General features: G+C 47.3%; 1 protein-coding gene across 8 annotated transcripts in view; it reads left to right on the forward strand.

Annotated features, from left to right (window-relative positions):
* NSD2 (nuclear receptor binding SET domain protein 2) overlaps positions 1-22,578 on the forward strand; it is a 110,999-nt gene that overhangs the window by 10,726 nt on the left and 77,695 nt on the right. For 6 of the 8 annotated variants that reach the window (XM_055246221.2, XM_055246224.2, XM_055246225.2 and 3 more), the window contains exon 2: positions 19,829-20,454. In XM_055246221.2, coding sequence (XP_055102196.1) covers positions 19,858-20,454 — 597 coding nt within the window. In that variant the 5' untranslated portion in view covers positions 19,829-19,857. Of the gene's footprint in view, positions 1-19,127; positions 19,256-19,828; positions 20,455-22,578 lie in introns of all 8 variants that reach the window. The other 2 variants (XM_055246222.2, XM_063619657.1) reach the window with 1 other exon arrangement.

A 22,578-nucleotide genomic window follows, 5' to 3' on the forward strand; every position in this document is an offset into this window, starting at 1 on the left:
TCCCTGATCGGATTGGATAGCCCTGTCCTTGAAATGTGGTGTGGCCTGTGATTTGCTCTGGCCATTGGAAAGTGACACGTAACTTCTGAGTGGAAGCACCGAGACACGTGCTTTATCATGTTCCCTTTCTCTTGTTTCTGACTGTGGAAACAAACGGATATGTACTATGGGCAAGAAAGAAAACTTTGGGCTGGGCGCAGTGGCTCACGCCTGTAATCCCAGCACTTTGGGAGGCCGAGGTGGGTGGACACGAGGTCAGAAGATCGAGACCATCCTGGCTAACACGGTGAAACCCTGTCTCTACTAAAAACACACAAAAATTATCCAGGCATGGTGGCGGGCGCCTGTAGTCCCAGCTACTTGGGAGGCTGAGGCAGGAGAATGGCGTGAACCCAGGAAGTGGAGCTTGCAGTGAGCTGAGATCTCTCTCTCCACTGCACTCCAGCTTGGGCGACAGAGCAAGACTCTGTCTCCAAAAAAAAAAAAAAGTGGGTTGAGCCAAGTAACTAACAGTTTTGGGCTTGTTACTGTACCATAACCTAGTCTCCAGTGGTTCTCAAAGTCTGATCCCCAGACTGGCAGCTTCAGTGGCCTGGATGCTAGTTAGAAATGCACATTTTCATGTCTCAGACCTACTGCACCATAAACTCTGGAGTGGGGCCCAACAATCTGTGTTCTAATGTGTCCTTCGTGTGATTCTGATGCCCTTGAATTGAGAGCTACTGTCTGAATTTCCTGACTGATAAGTCAGGAGGCTGTTGGCGTCAGTCTTGGTGAAAGAGCTTGGTGGTTGGCCATTGTTGGGATTGTGGGTGTGGAGAAAAGTGGACAGGCCTAGCTAGGAAGGCTTCTGGAGTAAAATTGATAAGTTGTGTTGTTTGGGATAAGGAGAGATGAGGGGAAGTTCTGGTGCCAGTGATAGCCCTAAGTTTTTGTCTGACAGAACCAGATGGATGGAGGTGCCATTTACTGTCCAGATAGCATTCTTTCTGTATGCATTTACATTTCCTTCCATTTCAGGTTCAGAAACAAGAGAAAGCCCATTAAGAAATAAAAATTTGTGGACTTCCTTAGCTCAAGTAACAGTTTCTCAATGAACCCCACCTTTATACCCCTCCCCCCATTTAAAAGTGTACCCCTCTGCAGGACTGGGCGCGGTGGCTCAGGCCTGTAATCCCAGCACTTTGGGAGGCTGAGGCAAGCAGATCACTTGAGGCCAGGAGTTCAAGACCAGCCTGGCCAGCATGGCGAAACCCTGTCTCTACTAAAAATACAAAAAATAGCTGGGCTTGGTGGCGCACACCTGTAACCCCAGCTACTCAGGAGGCTGAGGCATGAGAATCGCTTGAACCGGAAGGTGGAGGTTGCAGTGAGCCGAGATTACACCACTGCACTCCAGCCTGGGTAACAGAGCAAGACTCTGTTTCCAAAAAAAAAAAAAAAAAAAAAAAAAAAAAAAAGTGTACCTCCTTCACTCTCCTGATCCCACCTTGTTTACCCCATCTGCTCTCCCAGCTGTAGTGGAAGCCCCATGAAAGCAGGGCTCTTGTGTCTTGTCCATGGCTGCGTTCCCAGAGTGAGCAGCATGTGTGGGTGCTCAGCATGTGTGAGCTGAAGGAGCTGCCTAGATGGCGATGAGGAGCCAGTATGGCCCACATGGAGCTGCACACGGGAGCTGCGTTGCTGCCTCCCGTTCTCTGTTCATGTTTTTCTACACAGTAGCCTAGGATAGAGGCTGGAACTGTCATGAGAGCATGGAGAAGCTTGTTTAACTTAAGACAACTTATTCTTCCTTAAGTGGGAGAGAAAAATGACATTTCAGCAGAAGCAGCACTACCCACAATGAAAACTTACAAAATGAGACTACTGAGAAAGTTGCAGGTATAAAAATTAGATTTTTCTCCCTTTTTGTGTGGGGGAGGAGATGGGGTCCTGCTCTGTCACCCAGGCTGGAGTGCAGTGGCATGATCTTGGCTCACTGCAACCTCTGCCTCCTGGGTTCAAGCCATCCTCCCACCTCGGCCTCCCAAGTAGCTGGGACTATGGGTGCATGCCACTGTCCCTGGCTAAGTTTTGTATTTCTTGTAGAGATGGGATTTTGCCATGTTGCCCAGGCTGGTCTCGAACTCCTGAGCTCAAGTGATCTGGCCCACCTTCGCCTGCGAAAGCACTGAGATTACAAGTGTGAGCCACCGCAGGCCCCTTTTGTTCTTTTTTTTTTGAGACGGAGTTTTGCCCTGTCACCCAGGCTGGAGGGCAGTGGCACAATCTTGGCTCACTGCAACCTCCAGCTGCCTGGTTCAAGTGATTCTCCTACCTCAGCCTCCCGAGTAGCTGGGATTACAGACATGTGCCACCACGCCTAGCTAATTTTTATATTTTTAGTAGAGACGGGGTTTCACCATGTTGGCCAGGATGGTCTCGATCTCCTGACCTTGCAATCTGCCTCCCTTGGCCTCCCGAAGTGCTAGGATTACAGGCGTGAGCCACTGCACCCAGCCTCATTCTTTATCTGCAGATTGTATGCTTTATTTGTAGAAGACAAATTGGGATTATGTATCGTGTTAACAGTTTATTGGGTTCTTTTCAGTTGAGTTCTGAAATCTGCAGGTGTGTCTTTAAAATTCAACTGCCTGGGCTGGGCGCCGTGGCTCACGCCAGTAATCCCAGCACTTTGGGAGGCCGAGGCAGGCGGATCACCTGAGGTCAGGAGTTTGAGACCAGCCTGACCAACATGGAGAAACCCTGTCTCTACTAAAAATACTAAAAGTTAGCCAGGCGTGGTGGCGGCAACCTGTAATCTCAGCTACTCAGGAGGCTGAGGCAGGAGAATTGCTTGAACCCGGGAGGCAGAGGTTGCAGTGAGCCGAGATCATGCCATTGTACTCCAGCCTGGGTGACAAGAGCAAAACTCTGTTTCAAAAAAAAATAAAAAAAAATAAAAATAAAATTCAACTGTCTGTAACTCCTTTGAAACAAATAGTGCTGCTTGTTTGTCCAGTATCTACGTTTTTAGGCTGAACGCATGTCTATTTTTTATATACCAGTATGTTCACAGCTGCTATAGGCATTTCAACAAATTAGTGGATTAAATCAGTAAAGGGCAGAAACAAGACATTTCCAGTGCCCTATCTCAGACCCCTGCTTTTGGATCAGTGGAGCATTATTGAGGGCTCTCTACTGATTCAGAAAAAATAATAACAGAATGAACTGTGGTCATTGCCTTCTCTTTTCTTTGGGAGAGGGGGCCCTGATCATTCTTGTAAGTTGATGAAACTTCTGAGGTAAAGGAAATCTGTCTCAGTGGCCCCTGTTTACATGTATTTTGATAGGATCTTGTCCTTGCTCTGCATCTCTGCCTCTGGGGAGTCTCAAGTGGCTGCTTGGGGCCACGCATACTGCTGGAGTGTGGAGGCATGCTCTGGGTCCTTGAGCCTAGCTGCTGTTCATGGCTGTGCCTTCTTGGTGGGTGCCCCTGTCTCAGGAGCTGTTACTGCCTCTCTTGGTACCCATGCACTGCTCCTCTTTGTTACCACCCAGAGGTCTCTGCACCGGTTCTGCAGAGCTGCCCTGATACAGGTAGTCCCTCACTGCTCTCTTCCCTCAGGACAAGTTCCAGGCGCAGGAATGATACAGAGAAACTGAGTTGTGTGAGTTCCAGCCTAGAGTTTGTATAAATTTTATTTCCAGAGATGTGCAATTTGACACATTGTTATGGCAAAATTAGCTTAAGTATTTTTAATAATTCTATAATCAGAAAATAGGCCGGGCGCGGTGGCTCACGCTTGTAATCCCAGCACTTTGGGAGGCCGAGGCGGGCGGATCACGAGGTCAGGAGATCGAGACCACGGTGAAAGCCCGTCTCTACTAAAAATACAAAAAAAAAAAAAAATTAGCCGGGCGTGGTGGCGGGCGCCTGTAGTCCCAGCTACTCGGAGAGGCTGAGGCAGGAGAATGACGTGAGCCCGGGAGGCGGAGCTTGCAGTGAGCCGAGATTGCGCCACTGCACTCCAGCCTGGGCAACAGAGCCAGACTCCGTCTCAAAAAAAAAAAAAAAAAAAAATCAGAAAATATATTTTATGAATAATTTGTATAATACAGAAAAGTGGAAGGAAACATACAACTCTGCTCTCACCAACCAAAATGTTGAAGCATGTTTTCTGCTTGTCTTTTCCTTTGTGAAACTAAAGCATGTCCATTGAAGACGTATGCTTTGTGAGTCTTGTAATCAAAGGTGACAGTCCCTGTTCTACTCCCCTTCAGAGTTCCATCAAAGCAACCTCTGCTCTTTCAGCTGTTTCCTTTTTTTCTTTTTCCTTTTTGAGACAGGATCTCACTCTGTGGCCAGGGCTGGAGTGTGGTGGTATGATCTCAGTTCACTGCAACCTCTGTCTCCCGGGCTCAGGCAATTCTCGTGCCTCAGTCTCCTAAGTAGCTGGTATTACAGGTGTGCACCACTATGCCCAGCTAATTTTTGTATTTTTAGTAGAGACAGGGTTTCACTGTGTTTGCCAGGCTGGTCTTGAACTCCTGGCCTCAAGTGATTCACTCATCTTGGCCTCTGAAAGTTCTGGGATTACAGGCTTGAGCAACTGTGCCTGACCTTTCAGCTGTTTCTATTTATCTGTACTTTAAAAAGTAACTTGCGGCCGGGTGCGGTGGCTCATGCCTGTAATTCCAGCACTTTGGGAGGCCGAGGCGGGCAGATCACGAGGTCAGGAGATCGAGACCATTCTAGCCAACATGGTGAAACCCTGTCTCTACTAAAATACACACACCCAAAAAATTAGCCAGGCGTGGTGGTGTGCGCCTGTAGTCCCAGCTACTCAGGAGGCTGAGGCAGGGGACTTGCTTGAACCCGGGGAGGCGGAGGTTGCAGTGAGCTGAGATCGCGCCACTGCACTTGAGCCTGGGGACAGAGCGAGACTCCGTCTCAAAAAAAAAAAAAAAGGAACTTGCTTATTTTGCTAATTTTAGAACTTCCAGATTGATATAAGTTCAGTTCTATCTGTGGAAGATGATGAAGATTTAGCTTTCTTACCCGCCCCCTCTTACCTCCCATGTTACCTCCCTACTTCTTCCCAATATTGTGGTGGTTTGATGATCTATTCCAGAACTTAGTGGTTGAAAAAACAACAACCTGTATTTGTTTACAGTTTTGTAAGTGGGACATGGTTTGCCAGGGTTAGCTTGTTCCTCCTGCTCCATGTGATGCCAGCTTGTTGGTGCTGGCTGTCAACTGTGAGAGTTCAGTAGGGACTTTTGGCCATGGGCTTCATTCTTCCCAGTGTGGTCTATCTCATGAGGCTGCTTGGGCTTCCTTGCAGCGTGGTGGCTGGTTCCATGAGGGAGGAAGTGAGATCTGCCGGTTGTTTTAAAGGCTATAGTGAGAACTGTCATCACTTTTGACATGTTCTTTTTTTTTTAAATCCCCCTTGCTCAGTTATAGCAAGTCCCCACTTTTGCCATGTTTTGTTGGTAAAAACAGCTACAGGGCCAGGCTAGACTCAAGGGAGTGGGGAAACAGACCTTCATCTCTTGGTGGAGAGAGTGACAAAGAATTGTTGACCATCTTTATTTGTATTTTATTGGTGAGGTCTTGCTCCCTTGCACAGGCGAGAGTACAGTGGCGTGATCATAGCTCACTGTAGCCTCCAACTCCTGCGTTCAAGCAGACCTCCTACTTCAGGCTACCAAAGTGCTGGGATTACAGGTGTGAGCGTGAGCCACTGCACCTGGCTAATTTTTGTTGGCTGTCTTTAATCTACCACACTTTTATAGCAAGTTTTGGTTTAAATGAATATAAATTGTTACATTGTTCAGCTAAATCATACACTGTGATGGATAATATTTACTTGTATGACTTTTTGTTTTCCTGGTGGTAAGTTTTTCTGTTGGCTTTATTTTCCATGTATCTGTTACTAATTCAGCCTAAAGTTTTTTCAAATGCACTATATAAAAAGCCTTTGGGATGGTCAGTTACACTTGATCTGTCAGTTCCTTTTTTTCTTTTTTTTTTTCTTCTGTGATGACCTTTCTCCCAGAGCTGTCTTCCTGCTCCAGATTGGACTCCTCCCTATCCTGCTGCACAGCTGTTCACATCATCTTCTGAGATGGACCATCTGTTTTTTGGATCTCATGTCTTCCTTAGTTTACCTTCATGTTTGGTGATACGTGGTCTGATAGTTATCTTAAAATATGTGTGAGGCAACGTTTATTAAGACTATATGACTGGGTGCAGTGGCTCACGCCTGTAATCCCAGCACTTTGGGAGGCTGAGGTGGGTGGATCACCTGAGGTCAGGAGTTCGAGACCAGCCTGGCCAACATGGTGAAACCAGTCTCTACTAAAAATACAAAAATTAGCCGTGCCTGGTGTTGGGCGCCTGTAATCCTAGCTACTCAGGAGGCTGAAGCAGGGAGAATTGCCTGAACCCGGGAGGCGGAGGTTGCAGTGAGCTGAGATCAGGCCACTGCACTCCAGCCTGGATGACAGAGTGAGATTGTCTCAAAAAAAAAGACTTTATATGCCAGAATCATCTGCGCATATCCTCAGCTGATAGCTTGGTTGGCTATATATCATTTAGGTTAGTAATGATTTTTTCCTCAGAATTTTGAAGGCATTACTTTATTTTTTATTTTTTTATTTTTTATTTTTTTTTGAGACGGAGTCTTGCTCTTTCGCCCAGGCCAGAGTGCAGTGGCGCGATCTCGGCTCACTGCAAGCTTCGCCTCCCGGGTTCACACCATTCTCCTGCCTCAGCCTCCTGAGTAGCTGGGACTACAGGCGCCCGCCACCGCACCCGGCTAATTTTTTGTATTTTTAGTAGAGACGGGGTTTCACTGTATTAGCCAGGATGGTCTCGATCTCCTGACCTCGTGATCCGCCTGCCTTGGCCTCCCAAAATGCTGGGATTACAGACGTGAGCCACCGCGCCTGGCCCTGTTTTTATTTTTTTTGAGACTGAGTCTCACTCTGTCACCCAGGCTGGAGTGCAGTGGCAATCTCGGCTCACTGCAGACTCCACCTCCAGGGTTCAAGCGATTCTTCTGCCTCAGACTCTGGAGTAGCTGGGATTACAGGCGTGAACCACTGCGCCTGGCTAATTTTTGTATTTTTAATAGAGATGGGGTTTCACCATGTTGGCAAGGCTGGTCTCAAACTCCTGGCCTCAAGTGATCCACTGGCCTTGGCCTCCGAAAGTACTGGGATTACAGGCGTGAGCCACCATGCCCAGCTGCTTTATTATTTTTGAGCTTCCCATGTATATTAGTGTATATATATATATATATATTTATTTTTTATTTTTATTTTTTTTTTGAGACAGAGTCTCACTCTGTTGGCCAGGCTGGAGTGCAGTGGCATGATCTCGGCTCACCTCAACCTCCGCCTCCCGGGTTCAAGTGATTCTCCTGCCTCAGCCTCCCAAATAGCTGGGATTACAGGCACCCACTACCATGCCCGGCTAATTTTTGTATTTTTAGTAGAGACGAGGTTTCACCATGTTGGCCAGGCTGGTCTGGAACTCCTGACCTCAGGTAATCCACCCGCTTTGGCCTCCCAAAGTGCTGGGATTACAGGCATGAGCCACTGCGCCCAGTCGTATATTAGTATTTTTTGAGACAGGGTCTTCTTCTGCCACTCAGGCTGGAGTGCAGTGGTGTAGTTATGGCTCACAGCCTCTACCTCTTGGGCTCAAGCGATCCTCCCACTTCAGCTTCCTGAGTAGCTGGGACTACAGGCATGTACTACCACACCCAGCTAACTTTTTTACTTTTTGTGGAGCTGGGGTTCTTGCTATGTTGCCCAAGCTGGTCTTGAACTCCTGGGCTCAAGCGATCCTCCTGCCTGGGCCAACCAGAGTGCTGGGATTATGGGTGTGAGGCACTATGCCTGGCCAAGATTTGACTTTTTTTTTTTTTTTTTTTTTTTTGAGTCGGAGTTTTGCTCTTGTTTCCCAGGCTGGACTACAGTGGCACCATCTCGGCTTACTGCAACCTCCGCCTCCTGAGTTCAAGCGATTCTCCTTCCTCAGCCTCTCAAGTAACCGGGATTATAGGCATGTGCTACCATGCCTGGCTAATTTTGTATTTTTAGTAGAGTTTCATCGTGTTGGTCAGGCTGGTCTCAAACTCCTGACCTCAGGTGATTCACTCACCTTGACCTCCCAAAGTGCTGGGATTACAGGCGTGAGCCACTGCGCCCAGCCGACCTTTTTATTTTTATTGAGATAAAATTCACATAACATTTATTGTTTAAACCATTATAGAGTGTACAATTCAGTGGTGTTTTTGGTATGTTCAGTGTTGTGCTAAAGTCACTGCTGCCTAATTCCTAAACATTTCATCAGCTCAGTAAAAAACTCTGCACTGTTAAGCAGTCACTTTCTATCCTCTCCTCTCCCAGCCCCTGGCAGCCATTCTACTTCTGTCTTTATGGATTTGCCTATTTTAGGCATTTTACATAAATGGAATCATACAGCATGTGGCCTTTGTGTCTAGCTTCTTTCACTTAGCATCATGTTTATCTATGTTGTAGCATAAACCAGGACGTCATTTCTTTTTGTGGCTAAATATCCATTGCATGGATAGACCATTTTGTTCAACCATTTATCAGTTGATAGTTGGGTTGCTTCTTGCTATTACAAATAATGCTGTGAACATTCTTGTACAAGGTTTTTTATTGAGACGGAGTTTCACTTTCGTTGCCCAGGCTGGAGTACAGTGGCATGATCTCGGCTCACTGCAACCTCCGCCTCCTGGGTTCCAGTGGTTCTCCTGCCTCAGCCTCCCAAGTAGCTAGGATTACAGGTGCCCACCACCACACTTGGCTAATTTTGTATTTTTAGTAGAGACGGGGTTTCACCATGTTGGCCAGGCTGGTCTCAAACTCCTGACCTCAGGTGATCACCTGCCTCAGCCTCCCAAAGTGCTGGGATTACAGGGGTGAGCCACCACGCCTGGCCTTTTTTTTCTTTTTTGAGACAAGGTCTCACTCTGTCACCCAGGCTGGAGTGCAGTGGCACAATCTTGGCTCACTGCAGTCTCCGCCTCACAGGCTGAAGCGATCTCCCCACCTCTTCCCACCTCAGCTTCCCGAGTAGCTAAGACCACAGGCACATACCACCATGCCCAGCTAAGTTTTGTAATTTTTGTAGAGACAGGATTTTGCCATGTTGTCCAGGCTGATCTCAAGTTCTGGGGCTCAAGCGATCCTTCTGCCTTGGCCTCCCATAGTACTGAGGTTACAGGTGTGAGCTACTGTGCCCCGCCTACGTGGAATTGTTTTATATGAGAACAGAGGTTCTACCATCATTCAGTGATAGCAGGGCTGAAATATATTTCAGGCAGACTAGTGTGATATATTAGAAAATGAGGGTATTTTAGGTATGTGTAAATCATATTTGCAAACTTGGGGTTTCCATTTCAGTCTTTTCCGCCCCTGGAGGAATGGGTTGGAGCTTGGTCCGTCTCACAGCCTGGCTCTGGGGAATGTCCTGAAGATCTCTCTGCTGTCCTAGTGTTGAGACCTCCTTCTGCTCAGTTGGATTCACAGAATTATCAGAGTGGGCTTTAGCTGACATCTAAGCCAGTGGGCAAGATGGGAGCAGTGAGGCCTACTGTGTCTGAAGTGTTAAAGCTCCCCAGAGGGCCGGGCGCGGTGGCTCATGCCTGTAATTCTAGCACTTTGGGAGGCTGAGGCGGGCAGTTCACGAAGTGAGATCGAGACCATCCTGGCTAACATGGTGAAACCCCATCTCTATCAAAAATACAAAAATAAAAATTAGCCGGGCGTGGTGGTGGGTGCCTGTAGTCCCAGCTACTCGGGAGGCTGAGGCAGGAGAATGGCATGAACACGGGAGGCGGAGCTTGTAGTGAGCCGAGATCGCGCCACTGCACTCTAGCCTGGGCGACAAAGGGAGACTCCATCTCCAAAAAAAAAAAAAAAAAAAAAAAAAAAAAAAACACACACAAAAAAACAAAAAACCTCACCAGAAATGCACACTAGGGCTTACCCAGCCCCAGTCCAGGAAGGAATAGTCTTCCTGCCTCCCCACCGCCCTCTATGCTTTCTCTTTTCCTAGCATATCTACTCTTCCTAATTTCTGCCTCTCTCCTCTAGAATATTAGCACCTCAAGAATAAGGAAGGCATTTTGTTTGTTGCTCTATTTCCAAGTGCTGGAGAACTTGGGTGGGACTCAGTGGTTCTTTATTTTTATTTCTTTATTTTTATTTTAATTTTAGAGATGGGGTCTTGCCATCACCATGTTGCCCAGGCTGGTCTCCAACTCCTGGGCTCAAGTGATCCTCTTGCCTTGGCCTCCCAAAGTGCTGGGATTACAGGTGTGAGCCCCCATACCCGGCCTGAGTGAGTGGGTTTTGAATGGTGACTGTTGTTGTCCATAGCCTTCCCCTTGCTTCTGAGAGCGGAGTCCCTCCCCTCATGTTGGAGACCTCCCAAGGTCCATGTGGTCCTACAGGGGCTGTTCAGCCTCCCTAGCCCCTTAACGTGTCAGGTCATATTGTATATATTCCGTGAAATGTGAATAATTAGTTATATAATTCCTAAGCACTTATTTTAAAAAAACAGCAATGTGATGCTTAACTCTTCCCACCTCTGTTCCTGTCCCCCTTAGAAAACCACTGATAACTCTTTCTTTTTTTTTTTTTTTGAGACAGAGTCTCGCCCTGTCACCCAGGCTGGAGTGTAGTGGCCCGACCTCGGCTCACTGTAACCTCCGCCTCTCGAGTTCAAGCAATTCTCCTGCCTCAGCCTCCTGAGCAGCTGGGATTATAGGCGTGTACCACCACGCCCGGCTAATTTTTTGTATCTTTAGTAGAGACAGGGTTTCACCATGTTGGCCAGAGTGGTCTTGAACTCCTGACCTTGTGATCCGCTCGCCTCAGCCTCCCAAAGTGCTGGGATTACAGGCGTGAGCCACTGTGCCTGTCCTAGAACCACTGATAAGTCTTAACTGGTAATTTATGTTTTAACCTCTATATTTTTATTTTTCACCTGAGTGCTTAAATATTTTCATCCTTTTTATAATGGTCATGTTGCATTTGTAATTTTAAGATATTTTAAGAAGAAAAATATTTATAAACGAGGAATTCTTAGGTTATTAGTCTTCTTCCTACAGCAGCACATCTCTAGTACCAATCTGATTCCTCTAAGTCTGCCTCCCTAGGTTTGACATCTCTAACGCTAATCCCTTCCGTTCTTTGTCCTTGTGATTTTACTTCTTTCTTTTGTGAAAGAGATATGCATATTAAACTTTCAGGCCGGGCTCGGTGGCTTAAATGTCGCCAATCCCAGCACTTTGGGAGTCCGAGACGGGTAGATCACCTGAGGTCAGGAGTTCAAGACCAGCCTGGCCAACGTAGTGAAACCCCATCTCTACTAAAAATACAAAAAAATTAGCCAGTGTGGTGGTGCATGCCTGTAGTCCCAGCTACTTGGGAGGCTGAGGTGGGAGGACTGCTTGGGCCCAGGAGTTCTAGGATGCAGTGAGCTGTGATGGCACCATTACACTTTAGCTTGGGCAACAGAGCAAGACCGTGTCTCAATAAAAAAAAAAAAAAAAATGAAAAGAAAAAGTTGTCTTTCCCTCATCCTCCCAAGCCTCTCCAACTAGAACTGCATTGGCATGTAAGCTCTTTGAAGGTAGAGGATTTTTGGGGGTATACATAACATAAAATTTACCATTTTAACTTTTTTTTTTTTGAGACAGAGTCTCACTCTGTCGCCCAGGGTGGAGTGCAGTGGCGCGATCTCGGCTCACTGCAAGCTCCGCTTCCCAGGTTCACGCCATTCTCCTGGCACAGCCTCCCGAGTAGCTGGGACTACAGGCGCCCGCAACCACGCCTGGCTAATTGTATTTTTAGTAGAGATGGGGTTTCACCATGTTGGCCAGGATGGTCTCGATCTCCTGACCTCGTGATCCGCCCGCCTCGGCCTCTCAAAGTGCTGGGATTACAGGCGTGAGCCACCGCGCCTGGCCCATTTTAACTATTTTAAAGCATTTAGTTCTATGGTCTTAAGTGCATTCACATTGTTGTACAACCATGACACTATCTCCAGAACTTTTTCATCTTCTCAAACTGAAACTCTGTCCCATAATTCCCCATCCAACTTTTTCTTCCCCCCAGCTTCTGGCACTCACCATTCTACTTCCTGTCTCTATGAATACTATTCTGGGGACCTTGTACGTGGAATTTTACAGTATTTGTCTTTTTCGTGTCTGCCTTATTTCACTTAGCATAGTTTCTTCAAGATTCATCCATATTGTAGCAGATATCAGCATTTCCTTCCTTTTGAAGCTGAATACTACTACACTGTGTAGATAGTCTACATTTTGGTTATCTATTCATCTGTTGATGGACCCCTGGGTTACGTCTACCTTTTGGCTACTGTAATAGTGCTCCTGTGAACATGGTTGTACAAATATCTTCTGGTTCCTGCTTTTAATTCTTTTGGGTAGACAGAGTGTTTTTCACCCTGTTTTGTTCAATGTTATAATCCCAACACCTAAAATCAGTGTCCTGCTCATAGTAGGCACTTTATATTTGACAGAATGAAACATTCATGAATGTTATGTCTTAATTTATCTTACATGGTTTTCATCTCTTTATCAGCCCTTTTCCTTGCTGATTCGCTCAGATTTATCTTCTAATTATTATATTTTTAGCTGTGCCTGGTCTGCTATATTCAACTCAACTGAGTTTTAAATTTCAATACCAATACCTTTTTTTTCCAAGTCTGCAAATCATGGAAACAGTAATTTCCTGTTCTTCTGTAGAAGACCTTCCATACTGTCCCATGCCTGGCTCCTGGAGGATCTCTCACTGCTGGTGGGAGGCTGTGTTTACCTCAGGGGCATCTCTCAGTGGCTCTCCCGGGGAGAGGGGGACTCCCCATGGGCAGTTCTCAGGTTGCCCTACAGGCCCTACCAGTGTCACTCATTCTAGACCTGTTTTGACATATATTTGTTGGTCTCGGGATTTAGCCTTCTTAGGCAGAGGCTTGGGGTTCACATTTCTCAAGGGTGGCTCTGTCACCCCAGTGGCCTCTGGTGGGTGTTTGCTGAGGGCCCAGCCCTGGGCTGGCTGGTAGAGGGGCTCAGGTGATGATGACAGCACTGTGACCACAGACACTCACCTGGTGATGAGGAAGTCCTCTGCCTGGTGTGGCTTCTTTTCCTCCTTAATGTTTGAAAGTACCTGCAAGGTGGGTCCTCTGTCCTCAGGACATGGAGTGAGGATGAGTGGTAGAGGCTCTTGGCCAGGGTCCCACAGTTTAATAAGTGGCAGAGCTGGGATTCTAGTCCAGACAGCAGCCTCCACACTTGGTGCTCCTAATCACTGTAGCCAGCTGCTCTCCATGACTCCTCTCCTTTGGGCTCTGTGCAGGAAGCCCAGTCAGACCCAAGCCCCTGTCCTGTACCTCTGCTCTGTATTCTGGCTGCCAAGCCCCAGCTCTTAAACGCTGGGGTCCTGCCGTGGGCAGCCTGCACCCTGTGAGGCTCAGACTGCTGTTCCCTTTTCATTTCTAGACCTGGAGATTTCTTTCTTGCTTTGCATTAGGCAATGTAGCTAGACAAGGTCTTGCTGAGTCACGAGGCTGGCGTGCAATAGTGTGGTCACAGCTCACTGCAGTGTCAACCTCCTGGGCCCAAGCCATCCTCACACCTCAGCCTCCCGGGTAGCTGGGACTGTAGATGTGCGCCAGTGTGCCTGGCTAATTTTATTTTTTGTAGAGACAGGGTCTCACTATGCTGCCCAGGCTCGTCTCAAACTGCTGGGTTCAAGCAGTCCTCCCTTCTTGGCCTCCCAAAGTGCTAGGATTACAAGTAGTGAGCCACTGTGCCCGGCCTCTCTCCCTCCCTCCCTTCCTTTCTTCCTTCCCGAACTCTTTTCTTTCATTCCTCTCCTTCCTTCCTTTCCTTCCTTCCCTTCTCTCTTTCTCTTTCTTTCTTCTTTCTTTTTTTCTCTCTCTCTCTCTATCTTCATTTTTTGAGACAGGATCTCACTTTGTCACCCGGGTGGGAGTGCAGTGGCACCATCTTAGCTCACTGCAGCCTCGACCTCCCAGGTTCAAGCAGTCCTCCTGCCTCTCCCCTCCAAAGTAGCTGGGACTACAGGTGCATGCCACCACTCCTGGCTAATTTTTGTATTAGTGACAGGGTTTCACCATGTTGACCAGACTGGTCTCGAACTCCTGAACTCAAGCAGTCTACCTGCCTCAGCCTCCCTAAGTGCTAGGGTCACAGGCGTGAGCCACCATGCCTGGCCTCTTTTTTTCTTTAAAACAGCATTTTAGCCATCTTCACCAGAAATTTTCCATAATGTATTAACATGGTGACAACATTAATAGAATTCCTGATGTTGAATTATCCTTATATTTTTGGATAAGCCCTTTTTGGCCATGGTATCTTATTCTTTTTTAATATAGTGATGGCTGGGTTTGATTGACTTCTATTTAGGGTAGTTTCAGTCAGTTCTTGACTGATCTTGTCTATAGCTTTTTTTTTTTTTTAAATACTTTTTTTCCCTGGTTTTGGTATAAGGATTATGCTAACTTTGCATAATATTTTGGGAAACTTTACATCATTTTCTATGTATGTTTCCATCATTTTGTTTTTTTGAGATGGAGTCTCTCTGTGTTGTCCAGGCTGGAGGGAAGTGGTGCGATCTCGACTCACGGCAACCTCCGCCTCCCACATTCAAGCGATTCTCCTGCCTTAGCCTCCCTAGTAGCTGAGATCATAGGTGTGCGCCACCATGCCTAGCTAATTTTTGTATTTTTATTAGAGAATAGGGTTTTGCCATATTGGCTAGGCTGGTCTCGAACTCCTGACCTCAGATGATCCTCCCTCCTCAGCCTCCCAAAGTGCTGGGATTACAGGCATGAGCCACCATGCCTGGCCTGTTTCCATCATCTTTGAGTAACTTAATAAGAATAAATTATTTGTGATGAATAATAATACAACAGCTAAAAAGACTAAGCTATATTTGTACATATCATGATAGGGAAATAAAGGTATGTTGACTGACTGATCAATTTGCAGAACAAAGGTATGACAGTGTTTATGGCAATACAAACTGCATGCAACAGTTCTGTGTTAATGAATACACGCTATAGCCTGGGAGGGTGTGTAGGAAGATCATGATGGAGATTGCCTCTAGGGGAGAGCAAATGGAACTTATACGTTGGAAATAAGGTAGACTTCATCTTTATGTGCTTTATGCATTCACTCCTCACCAGACTGGTGGGAGGCAGCACCTGGAGGTAGAGTGCTTATATTTGAGTGCTGCCCCTCTGCTTCCCAGCTGTACGACCTGGGTGTCACAGCCCCTGCACCTGTGGAGTGGAAGAGTCATGCCTACCTTATAGTGTTGTGGGTGTGGAGGTGAATGGTCTGCCTAGGTGACCCTGGCTTCTTGGACCTGGCAACCCCATGAGGGCTGGCTCCCATTGCTCCTTTCCTTTCCTAGTTCTCAGGTCTGGAGACTGCCTTCAAACCAGAGTGCCACAGAGGAAGCACTAAATACACATTTGTAGTGGTTATTATTTGTAGTTCTTTTCTTTCATGTAAAAACTAGAAGCAGCTGGGCATAGTGGCTCACGCCTGTAATCCCAGCACTTTGGGAGGTCGAGGTGGGTGGAACACAAGGGCAGGAGTTCAAGACCAGCCTGGCCAACATGGTGAAATCCTGTCTCTACTAAAAATAAACACACACACCAAATTAGTGGGACATGGTGGCACACACTTGTAATCCCAGCTACTCAGGAGGCTGAGTCAGGAGAATCGCTTGAACCCGGGTGGTGGAGGTTGCCGTGAGCCGAGATCGGGCCATTGCACTCCAGCCTGGGTGACGGTGAAACTCCATCTCAAAACAACACAACAACAAAAAACTGGAAGCAAATGTGGCAGAATGCAAAAAATTGTCTTTCAAGGTGGTGGGTATATTAGTTTGTCCTATTGTTCTTCATACTTTTCTAAACTTAAGAACTTACCCACTCCTTGCCTTCCCCAACATAAGAAAGATAGTTAAACCCGGGTATGGTGGCTCACATCTGTAATCCCAGCACTTCGAAAGGCGAAGGCGGGTGGATCGCTTGAGCCCAGGAGTTTGAGACCAGCCTGGGCAACATGGTGAGACTTTGTACAAAAACACAAAAATTAGGCGGGCATGGTGGCAAGTGCCTTGTAGTCCTCACAGCTGCTCAGGAGGCTGAGGCAGGAAGATCACTTGAGCTTGGGAGGCAAACGTTGCAGTGAGCCGTGATCGTATCACTGCACTCCAGCCTGGGTGACAGAGTGAGACTCTGTCTCAAAGGAAAAAAAAAAAAAAAAGGAAGGTGGTTTGGGCTGGGTGCAGTGGCTCATGCCTGTAATCCCAGTACTTTGGGAGGTTGAGATGGGAAGATCCCTCGAGCCCAGGAGTTTGAGATCAGCCTGGACAATATAGTGAGATCCATCTATACAAAAAAAGGATTAAAAAGTTAGCTGAGCATGGGGGGTGCACCTATAGTCCCAGCTACTCGGGAGGCTGAGATGGGAGGATTGCTTGAGCCATGAAGGATGGAGGTTGCAGTGAGCTGAAATTGTGCCATTGCCCTGCACTCCAGCGTGGGTGGTAGTGAGACCCTGTCTCAAGGGAAAAAAAATTGTTTGGCAGGGTACAGGGGCTCCTGCTTATAATGCCAGCACTTTGGGAGGCCGAGGTGGAAGGATTCCTTGAAGCCAGGACTTAGAGACTAGCCTGGTCAACACGACAAGATCCCGTCTCTACAAAAAATTTTATTTTTATTGATTTGTTTTTGAGACGGAGTCTCACTCAGGCTGGAGTGCAGTGGCATGGTCTTTGCTTATTGCAACCTCCACCTCCTGGGTTCAAGCGATTCTCCTGCCTCAGCCTCCCAAGTAGCTGGGATTACAGGCATGTGCCACCAACCCTGGCTAATTTTTGTATTTTTAGTAGAGTTGTGGCTTCACCACGTTGGCCAGGCTGGTCTTGAATTCGTGACCACAAGTGATCCACCTGACTCAGCCTCCTAAAGTGCTGGGATTACAGGCATGAGCCACCTCACCCAGCTGCTGAACTTCTTGAATCTGTACATTTGTATCTTATTAAATTGGGGAACTTTTGGAGGACCATTGTTTTCTCCAAATATTTTTGCCTTTTTTTTTTTTTTTCCTCTCCTCCTTCTGGGTGGGACTCCAGACCCCTTTATTTTGTTCCACAGATCTGTGAGGCTCTGCTTCCTTTTTTTCCCCCCTTCTTTTGACAGTCTTGCTCTGTAATCCAGGTTGGAGCTCAGTAGTGCAATCATAGCTCACTGCAGCCTTGACCTCTTGGACTCAAGCGATCCTCCTGCCTCAACCTCCTGAGTAGCAGGGACTACAGGTGCACATCACCACGACTGGCTAATTTTTATATTTTTTTGTAGAGATGGGCTCTCACTGTCTTGCCCAGGCTGGTCTTGAATTCCTGGACTTGAGTGATCCTCTTGCCTTGGCCTCCCAAAGCCTGACCACATTCCCCTTAAAAATGGTTTTGTGGCCAGGTGCGGTGGCTCACGCCTGTAATCCCAGCACTTTGGGAGGCCAAGGTGGGCGGATCACAAAGTCAGAAGATCGAGACCATCCTGGGTAACATGGTGAAACCCTGTCTCTACTAAAAATACAAAAAATTAGCCGGGTGTGGTGGTGGGCACCTGTAGTCCCAGCTACTCAGGAGGGTGAGGCAGGAGAATTGCTTGAACCTGGGAGGTGGAGGTTGCGGTGAGCTGAGATCACGCCACTGCAGTCCAGCCTGGGTGACAGAGCGAGACTCCGTCTAAAAAAAAAAAACACACACACACACACTTTTTTTTTTTTTTGTCCAGCAGCTGGAATCTCTTTTCAGTTATTTCATAAGCTAGGCTGCTTGGAATCAGCCAGAAATTTGGGCAGAGTTTATAGGCAGAATTTGGGGCTCCCCTCTGAGACTCTCTCCTTGAGATTTCCCCCCCTCATAGCTGTTACAGTTGCTTCAAACTCTCCTCAGTCACACATTTAAAAATGGAGTTTACCCAGTGCTGTTCCCTTTCTTTCAACAGTTGGTTCCATCCATTTTCTCTCTGCTTTTGGTTGCTCTCGGTTCCTTCAGGAGGTGGTTTTTTATATTTTGTCCAGGGTTATAGTTTTTGCCTTGGGACAGTTGGTATGATATGAGCTGGAAGAGGAACTGACTTTGATCTGCCTTTTTAAGAAATTTTGCGGGTCAGACAGAACACATTTGTATGTGTTTTGGTGTTAAAGAGTTGTCCAGAGCACATGAAGCTGAACTGGGACTTTAACGTTTTTTCAAGGTTTTACATTTGCTCTTTTTTTCCTGTCTCCTTCCTCAGTTGTCTGCTTTTCTGTGGAGACTGTGGGTTGCAGACACCAGCAGCCCCCTGTTGCTCCACATCAGGTGTCCTCCACCTCAGTACTGTGGACATCTCGGGCCGCATAGCCCTGTTGCCCAGGCATCCTGTGCGTTGCAGGAGATGCAGCAGCGTCCATAATGCTGTCCATGATGTGGATGCAGCAGCGTCCACAACCCATCATAGGTCAGGGGCCGCCCCCTAGTGGTGGTAATAAAAAAATGCTTCCAGATGAGGCTAAGTGTCCCTGGGGAACAAAATCCTCCCCATTTGAGAACCGCTGTTCTAGTCCACGGGCATCTCTGGTCCTTACTGTACTCAAATTTTCCCCAGTGTCTGATGCTGTTGATTTCTGCCTTCTCAGAAGGCTGTTGTTGGAGCTTGTGATGGTGTACGCCTGAGAGATGCCTTCCCAGCTGGGGCGGGTGCCTACCTGTTTCTTATTCCTAGCTGTGTTTTGGGGCTCTGGCCCCTTCACTAGATGTCTCAGATTAGGGACTGTAGCTTTGTAGTGAAGACGCCACACCACCATGCTGCAGCCAGAGTTACCTTCCTAAACTGCCCTTTCTGCACTTGGGCCTCATTGGCCAGTGTGGTGCACTGGCAAAGTAACCTGTGTTGTGGCTCAGTGGTGTTGTTCTCAAGTAGTTAATCTTCAGGTAGTAACTAAAAAATATGACCTTACTGCTGTGCTCTTTCTTGTTTAATTTAGGCCTGAACACGGAGGGGATTAGTGGACTGAGATAAGAATACTGGGTTGAGCATAGCCAGACCTGGCTGGGAATGCTTTCACCCTTGGAGACTCTTGGCTTTTTGCTTCTTATTTTCATCAACCTGGAGGTAATCCTGTGCTTGGAGTTGGAATATCTGGTTTTAAACTTTGCTGCTCAGGTCATCTTGGGCACATTCTGAGCCTCCGCCTGATACCTCAGCTGTAACAGGAGGGATTGGGATGAGCTCTTTTCCTGTTAGTGTTGATTTTGCTTTTATGCTATTCCCTGTTGTCGTTTTGCATAGGCCTGGCATTATGCCAGCTGCCTCACACATATTAGCTCTTTTAAATATATGCTGGTGGACAGGTGGAAATCTGTGTTTCAGGGATGATTGACAAGTTATGCATCCATGGCCACGCTGTAGATTATTAGTGGTATGACTGGAGTTTGCTGTCTTGACTGACTTTCATGTTCTTCCTTTAAAAAATGATTCCTTGTTCTTTCAGCTTTATCATTTTGTGATTCTGTGTAATTTTTGTGATACTAAAACTGCCTTCTGTGACCTGAATTATTATAAAAACATCATAAATTGCTTACAAAGAAAATCAGACCCCACAAAGCTGTAGAGGTCCTGGCATACCTCTGTTAGGTTTTAAACGTAATTGCTTTTTCTTTCTTTTTTCTTTTTTTAATACCATAGTGTTCTAAGAACGGAAGCATCTGGGCTGGATGGAATTTAGCATCAAGCAGAGTCCCCTTTCTGTTCAGAGTGTTGTAAAGTGCATAAAGATGAAGCAGGCACCAGAAATCCTCGGCAGTGCCAACGGGAAGACTCCGAGCTGCGAGGTGAATCGCGAGTGTTCTGTGTTCCTCAGCAAAGCCCAGCTCTCCAGTAGCCTGCAGGAGGGGGTCATGCAGAAGTTTAACGGCCACGACGCCCTGCCCTTTATTCCAGCCGACAAGCTGAAAGATCTTACTTCCCGGGTGTTTAATGGAGAACCCGGTGCACACGATGCCAAACTGCGTTTTGAGTCCCAGGAAATGAAAGGGATTGGGACACCCCCTAACACTACCCCTATCAAAAATGGCTCTCCAGAAATAAAGCTGAAAATCACCAAAACGTACATGAATGGGAAGCCTCTCTTTGAATCTTCCATTTGTGGTGACAGTGCTGCTGATGTGTCTCAGTCAGAAGAAAATGGACAAAAGCCAGAAAACAAGGCGAGAAGGAACAGGAAGAGGAGCATAAAATATGACTCCTTGCTTGAGCAGGGCCTTGTCGAAGCAGCTCTTGTGTCTAAGATATCAAGTCCTTCAGATAAAAAGGTATTTAGGAGACATCGTGTAAGGGGTCACGTGACCTTGAGCAGTGAGCATGGCCACCCTATGAGGGCACCTGCACGAGTACTGGGGTGGGCGGAGAAGGTGAGGACAGGCCTGGTACTTCCAGCCACTTGCCGGAGCCCTGGCTGTGGGTTGGAGGGTGGGCTCCAGGATGCCCTGGCACTGCCTCCTCAGTTCTCAGCTGGCTGCTGAGCCAGTTGAGAGGTCTAGAGAGGTGAACTAAGTGTTCAAGATTCAAATGGCTAAAAAGAGGCAAAGCCTGTTTCTTAACGTGGTTCTGCCAGTTTCAGAGCCCTTGCTTGACAACGTCAGGTTGCACTCTTTTCGTGGAACTCATCTCCAAGGTGTTCTTTAGCCTGATGTGGTCAGTGGAGACATGCTGGGCTCTAGAGTGTGACTTCTTAAGTCTCCACCATCTGATGAGTGGGAAGCAGAGCTGTGCAGAGGTGCTCCCGCTATCCTTACCCTGTGGTCCAGTGTCCACTTACTGTCTCCTCAGCCAGGTGGTCCAGCAGATGGTCTGCCTCCCTGAGGCCTAGGGATGTGTCTTTTGCCTCCTGTTCTTGGTTCCCAGTGCAGAGCCCAGCACATTGAACACAAGTGAATGAGTGTATCCTCATCCTAACTTGCGATGGAAAGATGTGGTGGTGCTGCTCCATTCTGCCTGGTGGTTGGTGTTTCCATGCCTTCATGTGGCACTCAGGATGGCCCTGACACTCGGATGAGTATAAGCCATATGAAACAACCAAGGGGCCATGGCTTTGGCAGAAGGAAAGAACTCTTGATGGGGCAGCAGTCTCTGTTCATCTGGTGGTCTATAGGGTGTTGCTTTTTAGTTGCAGCTCCTTGAAATTGTTAAAATAATGAAGAGCTTTGAGGGTTAAAAAAATGTTTTTTGATTACTCAGGAGCTGTTTAGTCCTCGCTCATGTAATTGCAATGGTGAAGTTTTAAAATTTTATTTATTTATTTATTTTGAGATGGTCTCTTTTGTCCAGGCTAGAGGGCAGTGGTGTGATCATGGCTTACAACAGCCTTGACCTCCCAGGCTTAGGTGATCCTCTTACCTCAGCCTCCTGAGTAGTTGGACCACAGGTGTGTACCACTATGTGCCCAGCTAATTTTTTATTTTTTGTAGAGATGGGGGCTTGCTGTGTTGCCCAGGCTGGTCTCAAACCCCTGGGCTCAAACGATCCTCCCACCTCCACTTCCTGAAGTGCTTGAGTTACAGGTATGAGCTGCCGTGCCCAGCCTAGAAAGATTTTTTGAGGTGCCTATGGCAGTATTGAACCTCATGCTTTTGCTTGGGAAGAGGCCTGTGCAAGTTGTCAGAGACCTAGCTGTTTTGTTTTGAGACAGGGTCTTGGTATGTTGCACACACTGTTCTCGAACTCCTGGCCTCAAACGATGTTCCTGTATCAGAGCTGGCTTTTTCCTTCTCCTCCAACTGAAAAACAAACCAAACAAAAAAATCTGGCTTTTATTCCTAGCTGTGTCCCTTGGTTTTGTTAAAACTTGAGTAACTCACCTGAATTTTGACTCTTCCTCTGCAGAGTGGGGTCAATAAATGTAAACCTGGGTTGCTGTGCAGTAATCCGGTAGCTGTTCTGAAAGTGTGTCAGGCGGCCGGGCGCAGTGGCTCAAGCCTGTAATCCCAGCACTTTGGGAGGCCGAGGCGGGCGGATCACGAGGTCAGGAGATCGAGACCATTCTGGCTAACACGGTGAAACCCCGTCTCTACTAAAAAAAATACAAAAAATTAGCCGGGCGAGGTGGCGGGTGCCTGTAGTCCCAGCTACTCGGGAGGCTGAGGTAGGAGAATGGCGTGAACCCAGGAGGCGGAGCTTGCAGTGAGCCGAGATTGCGCCACTGCACTCCAGCCTGGGTGAAAGACTCCGTCTCAAAAAAATAAAAAAATAAAGAAAGTGTGTCAGGCCTGGTGCGGTGGCTCACATCTGTAATCCCAGCACTTCAGGAGGCTGAGGCAGGAGGATTGCTTGAGCCCAGGAGTTCAAGACCAGCCTGGGCAACATAGCGAGACCCTGTCTCTATAAAAAATAAAATTAGCTGGGCGTGGTGGCACTGCCTGTGGCCCCAGCTACTAGGG

The sequence above is a fragment of the Symphalangus syndactylus genome, chromosome 16 (assembly GCF_028878055.3).
Source record: "Symphalangus syndactylus isolate Jambi chromosome 16, NHGRI_mSymSyn1-v2.1_pri, whole genome shotgun sequence".
Classification (NCBI taxonomy): Eukaryota; Metazoa; Chordata; class Mammalia; order Primates; family Hylobatidae; genus Symphalangus; species Symphalangus syndactylus.